General features: G+C 34.0%; 1 protein-coding gene across 4 annotated transcripts in view; it reads right to left on the bottom strand.

Moving 5' to 3' along the window:
• The window catches only part of LOC113515672 (terminal nucleotidyltransferase 5C), a 319,218-nt gene that overhangs the window by 26,735 nt on the left and 278,126 nt on the right, over window positions 1-14,357 (bottom strand). The window contains exon 1 of one of the 4 annotated variants that reach the window (XM_026899932.3): window positions 3,433-3,737. The exons of the other annotated variants lie outside the window; for them this stretch is intronic. Coding sequence (XP_026755733.2) covers window positions 3,433-3,504 — 72 coding nt within the window. The 5' untranslated portion in view covers window positions 3,505-3,737. Of the gene's footprint in view, window positions 1-3,432; window positions 3,738-14,357 lie in introns of those variants that run through there. 4 annotated transcript variants of the gene reach the window in all.

Consider the following 14,357-nt stretch of genomic DNA (forward strand, 5'->3'; position numbering starts at 1 on the left):
TATAAACGATATTACACGAACGATTTTTCAATGACAATTACATCATTACCGTCATCCGTCGTCCATATATTCTGCAAATTGTTCAATCCGAAAATAAATAATTGAGGTCAAGTTAATAGATGTATAATAACGTAATACTCACATAAAATGTATGGTTATTTCCATACAAACATTATATAGTTATTTATCTAGTAATAATTTTCTTTATTAGCTATAAAGTGGATTTTTCCATATTTTTTTTTTATAAAATTTACATTATTTAAAAATATCGGCATACAACGTGGTATTTTAAAATGTTTTCAACAATTTAAAGCCGCTATTTTTATTTTATGTTATTTTAATATAATAATGTAACTGAATCTAAAAACATTCTATTTATCAAAATCGATCAAATCGTTATATCAGAAATACATTACTTATATTTTGGCATAAGTATACTTTGGCAGTCTATTTAGTACTAGATGCGCATACGCAGTTATTGTCCCTATAGCTTTTGATAGCATTAGCTTTCCTTACTTTCTTCATATGGAATCTCTAATAACCAATGCTACTAAATAATAAATTTTGCTGTCGACCGAGACATGTAGACGGTTACTCTTCTGTTTTCGCAGATTTGTTTTTTTCACGACCTAGTTTTGCTTGTGTCAATGATCTGCTAAGGCCGGATATGTTTGGATGCGTAGACGACAGTGCAATCACAGAAAGATATATTTGACTCACGGCCACAGAATAAATCTACGGGCAAGATCGACACTCAGTGTCTCAGACAAAGGTGATGGACCAACTTTAATCACAGCATAATATTGGAGAAATGCACATTGAATGCCTTAAAGACTCTGGAGTGTCTTTTTCACTTTGGAGTTAATTAAGTTTTTTTAAGGCATATCCGTATTCCTTATGTAAGCCTCAGGCCTGAACATGAATTAGTTTCAACTTTGGCTATTCTATTGGGGCAAAAGCAGCAATGGCTAATAAGAAATTTAGCACCCTTTAGTAAAGCAGTACCTCACATCGGAATAGCTCCTAAAAAATTTACCCAAAGTAGCAAGTTTATTTTCTTTTTGGGATATAGATTCATCTGTGATTCTTCGTGTTATTTTTCCGTACTATATGACATAGACTATGGCTATCTTTTTTCTCTTTGTAAATATTTAAATTGAAATACTTATTCTTAATACGAATTGCCAAGTGTCTGAATAATCTTCCTCCATTCGTGTCTTCAGAAAAATACAATCTCGGACTCTTATGTCAATGGTGAATTTATAAGTGAACAGTGGTTGCCATCGGATAATGCAAGACTGGGCGCGAATCCATAACGGAGTAAAAAAAAAAAAACGTGAGCATAGAGATACATTTACAATTTTTAACCTTTTATCTGGTCTTTAATTGAATTATAACGCCTCATAAAACGTTAAACTAATTAAGATAACAAATTGTATACGATAATTCTAGTACCTGCATCACTTTTAAATTAAGTGACAAGGTACTTGATTATTTTTATTTTATATTACAATGATGATAAATAAGTTCACAATACTTTCTACTACTTTTGGTCGTACTCTTGGTTTTTTTTTTTAATGGGTGATAATGGAATGGTAACCCCACCTGCGCTATCGGTATACGCTGGTGGGGCACCAGTGAGTGATGATAGATGAGGATGAAAGCAGGTCAGTTAGCCCATCCTGACGAATTCCACTAAAATTAACCACGATGGTTTCCAGGGGGAACCGCGTGGAGGTCGACCTGATGGGGTATATTACTAGCAATGGGTTCATTAGACCCCATTATTAACAATCCCTTCCCCCCCGTACTCTTGGTTGTTAACGTTCAAATGTTGCGATAATCAACCAATCATTGCAGCATATGGACGTTAATAACGAAGAGTAGTGGGCATATATAGGTTTAGACAGTCTATAAGCAAGAACTTTACTAAGACAATCATTCCAATGCTTCAGCATTTGCGGGAGGAATCCTCTCTAAAACTGTATTGTCCCGGAATATTTACAAACTTGTGAGTGAGAATTATACATCGATTACGAGTAATGCGATGATAGAATACAGTACAGTCCGTTATATAAGTAATACACATAAAGGAAAAGAGAGGGAGACATTAGTATTCAGACTTTATGTCTAATATTGCACTTCGATCAAGAAAATATTGAGTACGATTGAGCAATATATCCGGTAACACTATAATAAAATGATTTCTTCTAAGAAATATCTATCATATTACAATAATGATTTATAAAATTGCAATTAAATTTATATTTAAAGAAAACAACTGTTGGAATCTAGAGTGCAACGGCGCATGCGCACTACGCGTGTTCAGCGTAGCGAAAAGGTTGCGTGTACGCGCCGCTGCCATTTGTTCGTTCGTGGATTCTTCGCAATACCTATACATCTATAGCATCATTGTTTCCATGTACGTACGATGGAAACAATACTTATTTACTACGTCAAATCATTTGTTCAAATAAAAGTTTATTTAAAACTCCCAACGGTCGACATCTTTGAATTTATGTTAAAAGCTATACAACACGTCCAATTTACCCTCTATCCCACTCTGTAATCAATAGAAGATTTTACACACAAATTGACGACTAAAAGCATTAAATTAATTTGGCCTCTCTAAATATGTACGAGATTGTGTTGAAAATAATAATCTGAATTTATCAAAGTACATTTTACACGGCGCGAGATGTTTATCGGCACTGCAATATCCACAGCGTCATACGAATGCTTCTAAATTCAAAACAATTGTAACGATCTTGCGTCACAGCCACAACTCCCAACGGTTCGTACGAATCTCCACGGTATCCGAAGACGAGGCATAATAATTTATTTGCGTGAATCACATGTACGTGGGAACTGAAGCTGTGATGGAATTAACATGTTGCAATTTATACATACGATAACTTCCAGAAGCATCCACTGAATTCACCCTAACAGATAAAGTCTAGACTTTTAGATAAAGTTAATAAATTGGTCATACGATGAAGTAAATCGAATATTCATTATCTAAGGCTTAAGATTATGAGAACCCGAGTTTTCTCACGTAGTGAATAAATTATTGGTGTTGCAAACATGTCACAGACTGCTGAATAGCCGATAAGGGCACTGCTTCCGTTGGCGGACCGCGGCGAACGGTGGAGTTTTCACCGTGGGTAGACAAGAATCTGCATAGCGACACGCGGCGAACATGACGCGGTGTACGTAGAGCTAAATGCCGTCGTGAAGAAGCGCATAATGTAAATTTAAAATTACGAGAAATCTCGCATAGCAACTGTGGGAATAGTCCGACACCTACGCGCACTAAATTAAGCGAGAAATTTTTTCACTAATACGGAACTGGTCCGTATTGGACGCGCGCCATTCCTGTGGCCGGTTTTGACATCACATGATTGTCTCGTAACTCACGGCTCATGCACTTACCTTCATATCGTCGAGCATATCACAGGCGGAGATGAGGGACGCGGTGTCCGGGGTCACTTTTATGACTCCCATCGTGAAAACTCGGGAGTACAACACAGGAGTCGAGTTTGATGCAGGAGCGAAGGCACACGAAGGACCGAGAGGGCCGTTTGGGTGTGTCTAGTGTCCCGACGAAAGTTGGATAGTACAGTTGTAATTATTAATGCGAGTGACGCGTGAGTCGGTGTATTTTAGGAACACTAAGCGCGAGACGTGCTCACGCTGTGACCGAGCCGCGCGGACTGAAGTCTCCACAACGCCATTCGGACAGTGAAAGGGTCTTGACGTCACGTATACGATAACGCGGCCCGTACCCCGCGCGCCTCGAACTCGCAACTTGTTGCTACACCTGCCGTCCTTGTCACACTCGCCGCTATATATATACATCCGTCCCTTTCACTAATGATATGACACCTAGTCGGTTGATTAAACGTATTTGTACCTCATAATACGCATCGCACCACACATAATTATATATTATTTCCTTTTTCAGAATATAATTAATTTAATATTTTTTTTTTATTGTTAATGAAACACTTTGCACATTTTAAAAGTAAATGGCGAGGACCAGTTTATTTTACGGTCCGAAAACTCGTCGAAGATACGCGAACTAGGATATTAAATTGTATTTTAGTTATGTTAGCAACATATCCTTGTTTAGTCTGGCGTGAGTGTATATAAACTATTAAAGTCGCATCGTAGAACTGTCTACGCGGTAACGGGTGTAGGCGTAGAGGGGTCCCTGGCTACGTGCGTAGTGCGCGTAGCCTTCTACGCAGCTACGTAAAACATTTTTTTTAATAGACTCCACGCCACGGTATTTTTAGACGCATCATTTATTTTCAGTTATTATTACGTCGTTTCGTCTATAAATAAAACATTAACCTATTCTCGTCACGACAGGTTTTAATTTCACTTTATTTATATGTAAAACAAAATTAGTTGATTTTTAAACTTTAATCTTAATATAATAAAAAAATCTGTTTAGAAAATATTTAACGCGATGTAATATTGTTATAAATAAATTGAATCGAATTAAATACGAGACAACACGGGAGTGAACCAAAAAGAATGATCGAAATCAGTTCATCAGAAATAGAATGTACACCTACTTATGAAATATTAGTATCTATAAAAATTTATAAAAATCTATAAAAAGCTTCCTTCTGTAATACTGAAATGGACAATAATTGGGAGCCATTTATTTTCATTGGATTAGATAGACACTTTAAATTATAAAAGCAATCCAAATTTCTCTTAGTCGTAAATTTCCGTTTAAACTTGATATAAATATTAATGAAATAAATGAAAATAAAAGTGATATAAAAGAAAGTAAGTTTGTTTTTTTTTTATTTTTCCCTCGGCGTCTATATGACAAAATTTTTTTATTAAAGAAATTGGTAACATACAAATATATTTTTATCTCTTTCAGTCAACGCCTAAATAATTAATAATTCAAATAAAAGTAACGTCATCTAGTCTAATTGTTAAAAAATTAGGTAGATAGATATATATATATATATATATATATATATATATATATATATATATATATATATATATATATATATATATATATATATATATATATATATATATATATATATTTACGTTTAGTTAACGCCGTTAGTAGTCGCCGGTAATCATTTATTCAAATAAACTTACATTGAAGCACTTTTGAATAGTCATTACATTTTTTTTAATCTACCGCTCGTTCGGAAAGCTGTCTCATCACAAGAAGAACGAGCAAGAAACTTGCGTGTTGCTCTTTTAAATAATTTTATTATTGCTTTACATTTTTAAGTTTAAGTGTGTGAATACAAACCACCAATTAGCACTAATTCAATTAAATACTCAAAAAGAAAAAATATTGAATACATAACCAACTGGTTAAACAATTAATAAGAGGAAATCAGTCATAGTGATTAGAGCAGACCAGTCCCTACAAGCAGCACCCGTTCACGAGTATGACGGATGAGCCAGCCATCACTGCGCTCGACCATATTTTAGGGAGCCCAATGACCCACCACGCCGCCACAAGTCTGGACATTTTAGTGAGCATGACTACTCAAAACACTAGACCACGTCAAAGCTACTCACAATTGCCATCTGATAGTTATAGTATTCACATTTTACATAAGAATGCATGCGGCAATTAATACAAAAACCGCTACGCTTTCATATTTCTAAAATCAATCAATTCAATATAAATTCAAATAAAAGTACGAACCCATCAGTCACGTATATTATGTGTAAAACACGTACGTTTAAAATAATAAAAAAAAAGAACAATACATAAATAAGGAAAAAATATCAGACAAAACAACAATAAAAGAAAAATAATTAAAAAAAAAAAAACTTTGAATTCTATGTGTAGAATGAAGCAAGTATCCAAACCTTGATAGTGATTGAACAATAATTCACAAATCACGTAGTTCATAAATACAACACGTTCTCCACCATGTATTCTGATAAGGCAAACACTTCCAAAGAATTGAGGGTAAAAAGTTGAAAACTCAAATCAAACATTGTACAAATATTTATTATGTATTATTCTATATGATATACAATATACATCTACTAAAGAGAGACTTTGTACAAAAGTCGTTTGCTTGGGCACCTCTGTCCCATTCGTGTTTCTACCGTGAAGCTGTTGTGTTTGCTAGGCTGTGTTTCGGTTTCAAGGGTGAAATATGGCAGTGAATTTACAAGGTACAGAGGAATAACACCTGTGTCCTCAGGAATGGCAACGCATGGGGAGTATCATGGGCGAAACAGTATTATCTGTTATGTCTATGGTACTGCTCATGTCTATAGGCGACGATTACCACTTTCCATCAGGTGGGCCGTCAGTTTAGTTAGCAGCTTAGTAGCCATTCTAAATTGCATAAAAAAAAGCAAAATAATAAAAAAAAACTCCGGTTAGAAGTCCAAGCAAATCTATCATTCACTTATTTAGGTGACTGGATTTTTGCAAAAGTGTTGTAAAATATAATGTCCCACGAGCGGACATTTTAGATAGATTTGAATTAGCTAAATATGTTGAAAGATGTGACTGGAGAGATATATTGGAACAATAATACACGCATTTTAAAAACGTTGTATAATGAACTCAGACTTTATAGGATGACATGGTTCAAAGACTCCACTACAATATATCTCTTAAAACCAAAGACTTTTTAAATAAAAACACAGCCATACAAGAGCAAATGGTTTGCAAAACACGAAAGTTAATTGTGTTAAGCCAATCACGAATTTTAAAGTACAAAAATTATATTTAATTCCGATGCAAATGTTCATAGCTATGATGTCAATAAATAGATTTTTTATGGTCACATTGACATTCTAAGACGTTATGAGATGTAAGGTGATATAACAAGAGTAATATGCAAAATTCGTTTTTATTACTGTTAGCTAATGTTTTTATGAATAGTTTACAATGGTGCTAATGTGTGGATTAATGATATTTATTTCATGAGTGAAAATAAAATAGTGGCTACTACTACGCTATCTGTATACGTCGTCGGGAAACTAGTGAGGGATGATAGGTGAGGATGAAGCAGGTCAATTAGCCCATGGTGACGTTTCAACAATAATTAATTGAGATAATTTCCAAGGGAAATAGACTGAATAAACTAGAGAATAAATAAACATGAGAAAAGAGAAGGAGACATTTATTTATTTATTTTTACACCACTGAGGTGGCATTATAGCATACGACCCACCTGATGGATATGATATGATTATAAAAATATACAGCTATCAGGAATAACAATGTAATAGTCTACTAAAAGGAAAATTGGTCTGCCAGCCGCCATTTTGTTGAATATTCAGTTGTAAAAAATTTAGTATAATTAAATGGAAAACTAGCTTTATAGCTCAACCTTGAAATTGTTTCCGATAAGTTATCGTAACTCCACCGCCAATTCGTCTAAGACATGTCACAATATTAAACATTAAATATCAAAGATGAAATCAAGAAATGAAAGCAATTACCTTCAATTATCAAAAATGAGTCTATCATTTGGAGAGTTAAAAAGGTCATCTTGCGTGACATTGACCTTATGGCGTGCTAATCACAGTCCGTGATCTTATAAGATATGCATACATCAGGCGCATTGAATTAAAACCACAGAATCGAATAATGTTTATTTAGTTTTTATAAGTACATACAATATTTTTTAGAAAAATACTCGTAATATTATAAGATATGCATACATCAGGCGCATTGAATTAAAACCACAGAATCGAATAATGTTTATTTAGTTTTTATAAGTACATACAATTTTTTTTAGATAAATACTCGTAAAATGTGTCTGTCCGACACGATTTAAAATTCGGTTAGAATAGAATGAATTCATACATTTTGCACAAGTGTAAAGATTTCAGATTCAAAATATCTAGAATCAAGTGAAAACTACCATCAAATATAGCTGCGTATTTAGACATTTTTTTTATCTTATGTTACAAAAAAAAAACAATTGTAATTATGAATGAAAATATACCATAAAAAATAATAATAACTCTTGCGCCACCTGCCCATTTCTATCTGTTCTCCTTTAACCAAAGGCATAAGACCGTCTTTTATACCTCTATGTGTATATTTCAATCTGTATTTATGTTACTGTATTTCACTTGAATTATTCACTTGTCATTGTATATTTTTATTTATGGTGCAATAAAGAGTTAAATAAATAAATAAAATAAATAAAAATCGTATCATTAGAATTAGCATCATTCAATAGTATTTTTTTTTAAACGAAATCTTTAAGCGGATGCAATCGAAGTAAGTTGAAGTTGAGTTGAACTCATTTTAAACAGACGTCAAATGCACGTGAGGTGACTGACGTCTGTTTTTACGGCAATTCGACGTGGTTTTGATTTGATACCAATTCGATACAGTCAGAAGTCAGCTTGCTGTTTTACATTGAAAATATATTATTATTTAATTTATTTATATTACAGTCAAGTGCGTTAATACCTTCACGCCGTTATTTGGCTGTTTCGCAACTTTAAGCAGGTGACAGGTCTTTCAACGGCTGTGATTTATTATGAGACCTTTGTGCTCGTGTTATGGCGCCGCTTTGAATATTCACACAATATTTATTTTATGTATATTTTTAACGGCACAGGAATATTAATTGTACATGCCGGTTGTCGGTTATTTATTGCATTTTTATTTATAATCTTGTTATAGTTATAGACATGTATAATTATTTATATAAATCTTTTGTATCATCATCCAAATCAAATTATTACATATTTACGGGAAAATATTACACACACACACACATATTATATATATATATATATATATATATATATATATATATATTGTATATATATATACATTTAAAAATATCAAATATAAAAACAATCAAATATATATATATATATATATATATATATATATATATATATATATATATATATATATATATATATATATATATATATATATGTATTTACATGTTATGTAAAAACTCTCTTATGTATTTATTTGCTTATTATGTTGCAACGTCAATTATATTTTCTTTTATTCTTGTCTACGGTTGATTATTAGATAACATCATATCATATGGTGTTAAATCCGCCATTTGCGTTGTCTTTGTATATTAATGCGTAATAAATAAAATAAATAAATATAAGGAAAAGGAAAACGTAGTTTTGCCTCTTTTCTTAACTTGATAAAATTATTATATCTCTCAAGTTAAAAGAATTAATACACATTTACGTAATAAAGATTGTGTTCCACAAAAAATCAATTGACTTCAGTATAGTAGCAAAACCAGTTATATTAATTTAACAGCTAAACTACTAAACAAATTTTGATCAAGTTTCTATAGGACCGATCTGTAAGTATATCCATTAAGTAAAAAAAAGAATTTTCCAAATTGATTTATTACTGATGGAGTTATGAAGTAACGAACATAAAAAAAATACAATCGGATTGAGAACCTCCTTTTTTTTGATGTCGGTTGAAAAGTAAATTCCTAACCTTTAGGAATATCAACGCGTGAGAGCTGCCATGGGTATTGCATGGGACCAATTTGTATATATATCCTTTCAGATAAAAAAAAAAATTAAAATCGATTCTAAGACTAAAAAAATAATGACTCACAGACAAACCACACCTTAGATTAACAGAGAATAAAAACTTTTTGTCTTAATTCATGCAAAAAATATGGTAATTGACGTATTTAAAGCATATTCTTTTTTTTTTTTCTAAATAATATATGTATTGATGAAACATATATGCGCATCACAAATGGCCATAGACAAGTGTATTGTAACGAAACTCGTCTTGATCCGGAACGGCACAAGTTTGGAAACTCGACCTTGGGAAAGAGCTTAATGACAGCTTCGTCAGGCTTTATTGTAATCCACCGGCGCATAATGCTACCCGTTATAAAAGCCGTGGTTTTTAATAAGGAAGGCCCGTTATAAAGAAATTGTTTTTACCGTCTTAAATAATGGACGTAAACATTTCGACTGCGTCATTTTATGTGTATGTCACGCGATATCTTCGTTTATGCTGAATCGATAATGATAATTGATTTCGTAATTGATACTTCCTTATTGAACTTTTTTATGATGCATAGAATAGGACACGAGCTGATGGTCCACCTAAAGGGAAATGGTAACAGTCAAAAGTAACGGTGAGAGACAAAACGTTCTGAAATAAATATTGTGGTATAGAAATCTCAATATAGAGTTTACTGCAAACAAAAACACAGATTTACTTTCTGCCGAGGTTTTCCCTAAAGACTACAGTATGGCGTTCTTTAAAAAGGATATATCAAGGTTGGTAACGTGCGCGTAACACCCCTAGTGCTGCAGGCGATCATAGGCTACAGTGACCGTTTACCATCACACGGGCTGCATGCTTGTTTGTCACCTTCGTGGTATAAAAAAAATATATGTATTTATTGGTACTATGTTATTAAACGCCGAACTAAATCGAAAGTAATATCGGCAGATTAAAAAGTATGTCAGTGTCAAGTCAAGGTGAGATATGAGGTGATATAACTGGATATAACACACGACAAGCGTGCACTTGCGTGTTTGGGTTCTGTTGTTCAAATAACGGAATTAATTTCGGTTTTTTACATTATCTAGGTAACAAATAAGATTTTGCTGCTTAGCAAAAAACTATTTCAGCAGTGAACACTTACATATACACACGCACGTACACACACACACACACACACACACACACACACACACACACACACACACACACACACACACACACACACACGCACGCACGCACGCACACACGCACACACGCACGCACGCACGCACGCACACACACACACACACACACACACACACACACACACACACACACACACACACACACACACACACACACACACGCACGCACGCACGCACGCACACACACACACACACACACACACACACACACACACAAAGTTTCGTCAGTTTTTCTTTGTGAAACAAGTTCTGCTTGTTGCGCAGCAAAATCTATACGATTCCCCTTTTTAAATTCAAATATCTTTGATTTAATTAGTCTATGAAACATTTTGATGATTATTATCATCGATATTTTTGATAGATTCGATTTGTGACAAAAAATTTTGTTACACATCGATTGTCGCATATGTTTTTTATCATCACTGAAATTGCGTTCATCATTACTTGTGTTCAAGTAAACTATTATTTATATAATTCTACATTTTGTCTGAACAATACGAGTATAATATTCATAATAATACAGAGTATTAAATGAAATTATTCAGAAATACAAATTTTTTATATACTTTAAGTTAATCATTGTTATGATGTCAGTCGTTGATTGTTCTCTGGTGAACTCATAAAAAGGAGCCAGTAGTTGTCACGCTTGGTAGGTGAGTTGGCAACTGTAATTAGGCTTTGGTAACATTTTAAAAGGGACGCTGCTGCCTATTCCTGAGCCATTAAATTTCCTTTTCATCATTTTAGCCACTATCCGTCCACTGCTGGACATAAGCCTCCCCCATAGACTGCCATAAAGAACGGTCCTGAGCCACCTGCATCCACTGACTCCCCGCAATGCATTTCAGGTAGTCACTCCATATAGTGGGGTGTCGTCCTACACTGTGTTTACCCGTACGCGATCACCACTCAAGAACCTTTATTCCCATAAATACTTTGGTAATAAGTATTAATTCTCAAATCAGAAATCATCCGTGAAACGTTTACGGAACCCAAACTATCATGGTCGCCGCACGCCTAAAATTAAGTTATGCGTAGTATCGACGATTTATAGGCGAAAAAAAAACGCGATGTACTCGTAATTATATGCAAAATAGTTGTTTATAATGATCTACATTATAAGGAGTGCCAAATATGATGGAGAAGCTACATTATATATTTAAACTATATTCTATAATATTATATCTGACTTTATATGTATATGTGTGTATATATACACATATACATATATTCATATGATACAAATAATATTACTAATATTATAAAAATGTATCGAAACAATGTTTTTTTTTAATGGATGTAAATAGAATGGTAGCTCCAGTGCTATCGGGATATGTTGACGGGGCACCAGTGAGGGATGATAGGTGAAGATGAAGTACGTGAGTTAGCCCATTATGATGAATTCATCAAAAATTAATCACGATGGTATCCAGGGGCAACCGCGTGGAGGTCGACCTGTTAGGGTATATTGCTAGTAATAGATCTGTTGGATCTCATTACTAACAGTCCCTGTCCCCCCAACGAAACAATGTTTGTGCATGGGAGATATTTAAGAGAATAATTTTTTTGGTTAGAGAGCGATAGGTCTATGGGATTAAGGGGGGGGGGGTTAGTAATGCGGACTACCAGCCCCATTGATAGCAATATACCCTGTCGACTGTTGAACATGGGGCCCCATTAATTGCCATAAAGAACGGTCCTGAGCCACCTGCATCCATTAACTCCCTGCCATGTGTTTGAGGTCGTTACTTCATCTAGTGAGGCCTAGTCCTACATTGCGTTTGTCCGTACGAGATCGCCACTTAAAATACCATACAATATCAACTCAGTCTTTAAAGCGTTCACTAACGTCTCCATTATCTCCCAATATTGGAACATTTAGGACACTTTTTAAACAATTAATCGGAAATATTGAAAATTTTTTAGTAATTCTCATCAATCTTCGATATGAACGATTTAAAGTAAATATTTGACGTTATCCAAATATATAACGTCACGCTCAAGGCTTTATAATAATATTTTATAATATATAAACAAAATTATAATAGTAATTATCATAAAATATATATCATCTGCGGTATCACTATAATCGGTTTGTAGGCATTATTTACCCGTTAATTCGATTCCATAATCATTTGAAGTAGGTTAATAAATGTATTCGTTCACTAATTAAAACTTAAGTTTTCCTGCTTTATTTTTTTTTTTTATAAAAGATGCTTTTAACTGTCCACTGCTGAACATAAGCCTTCCCCTTATGGGGAATTTTGCCAATAGTTGCCACACTAGGCAGGTGGGTTATTTTTTTTTGATGGGTGAAAATGGTATGGTAACCCCGCCTACGCTAACGGGATACGCTGGCGGAGCACCAGTGAATGGTGATAGTTGAGAATGAAAACAGGCCAGTTAGCCTATCATGATAAATTCATCAGGAATTAACCACGATAGTTTCCAGGGGGAATCGCGAGGAGGTCGACTTGGTTGGGTATATTGCTAGCAATGGGATTCTCAGTCTCCATTACTAACAATCCCTTCCCCCCTAGGCAGGTGGGTTGGCAACCGCAGTTAGGCTTTGGATATGTTTTAAGAGGGACGCTGCTGCCCAATCCATTGCCCCCTCTTAGTCGCTTTATACGACACCCACGGGAAAGAACGGAGACGACCTATTCTATGCCGGAACTATACGCGAAGATATACTATCAACATATAATAATTATGTAAAGTGTACAAATGCATCTAATAAATTACTCACTGTCATTTGCAATTTTGTTGCAATGACATAACTAGTTCCGGCTTTTCGCTACGCAATCTACTTCCAACGTCATATTTTGCATACAAAATAGGCCCGCCTCTGTTCACGGATGTCGCGCGTCCTTGCAGGGCTGGCCCTTTGGCATTTCGTTGACGGATATGAACCGAGCCCTTTGTAAGGCCTTCGTTATGAGGCATTCGTACTTAAGTGTGGCAACGTCGCAGTGTATGTTTTTTTTTTCTTTGAAAATTGAACAACTTTCAACGGATCGATTCAGATGGCGCTATTTTTTTTTTAATTAAAATTTTGGTTGATATTTTCTTACAAATTTAATAGGCTTTCTTTCCTACTTAATTACTTCCTTATATTAATACAAAATATAACGCCACTATGTAAGGTTATCTCTGAAATGTTTATATATTTTATTTATTTATTTATTATTATTTCTCACCATAAACAATTAAGGACTTACTATCTATAACTTGCAGTACATTTTAACAATATTATATCACAGTGATATCTTTATTCAAAGAATTAAATAGATAAATAGATAGATAGAAACTCTTTATTGTTTCCTCCATAAGATTACAATAGTAAACTTATTATAAATACAAACAATCACAAGAAAATATTACACTGAGAAAATAATGGGCGGCCTTATCGCTAAGAGCGATCTCTTCCAGGCAATCTTTGGATGGAGAAGAGTAATTAAAAACAGTCTGCCTGGAGGCACTGTTTGTTTTTTAAATATGAATTAAAATTTTTAATATATAAACAGGTATGTGTATGTGTTGACTTTTTTATGAGCTCTTCTCAACAGACAACAATTCTCCGAACCCTGCAAATAAATTAACCATTTAAAAAAAAATGCTGATTTAAAAGTGCTTGTAAAAAAGTCTATTTGAATAAACATATGTCG

This window comes from Galleria mellonella, unplaced genomic scaffold (assembly GCF_026898425.1).
Source record: "Galleria mellonella isolate WM207_F2 unplaced genomic scaffold, CSIRO_AGI_GalMel_v1 utg37, whole genome shotgun sequence".
In the NCBI taxonomy this organism is placed as follows: Eukaryota; Metazoa; Arthropoda; class Insecta; order Lepidoptera; family Pyralidae; genus Galleria; species Galleria mellonella.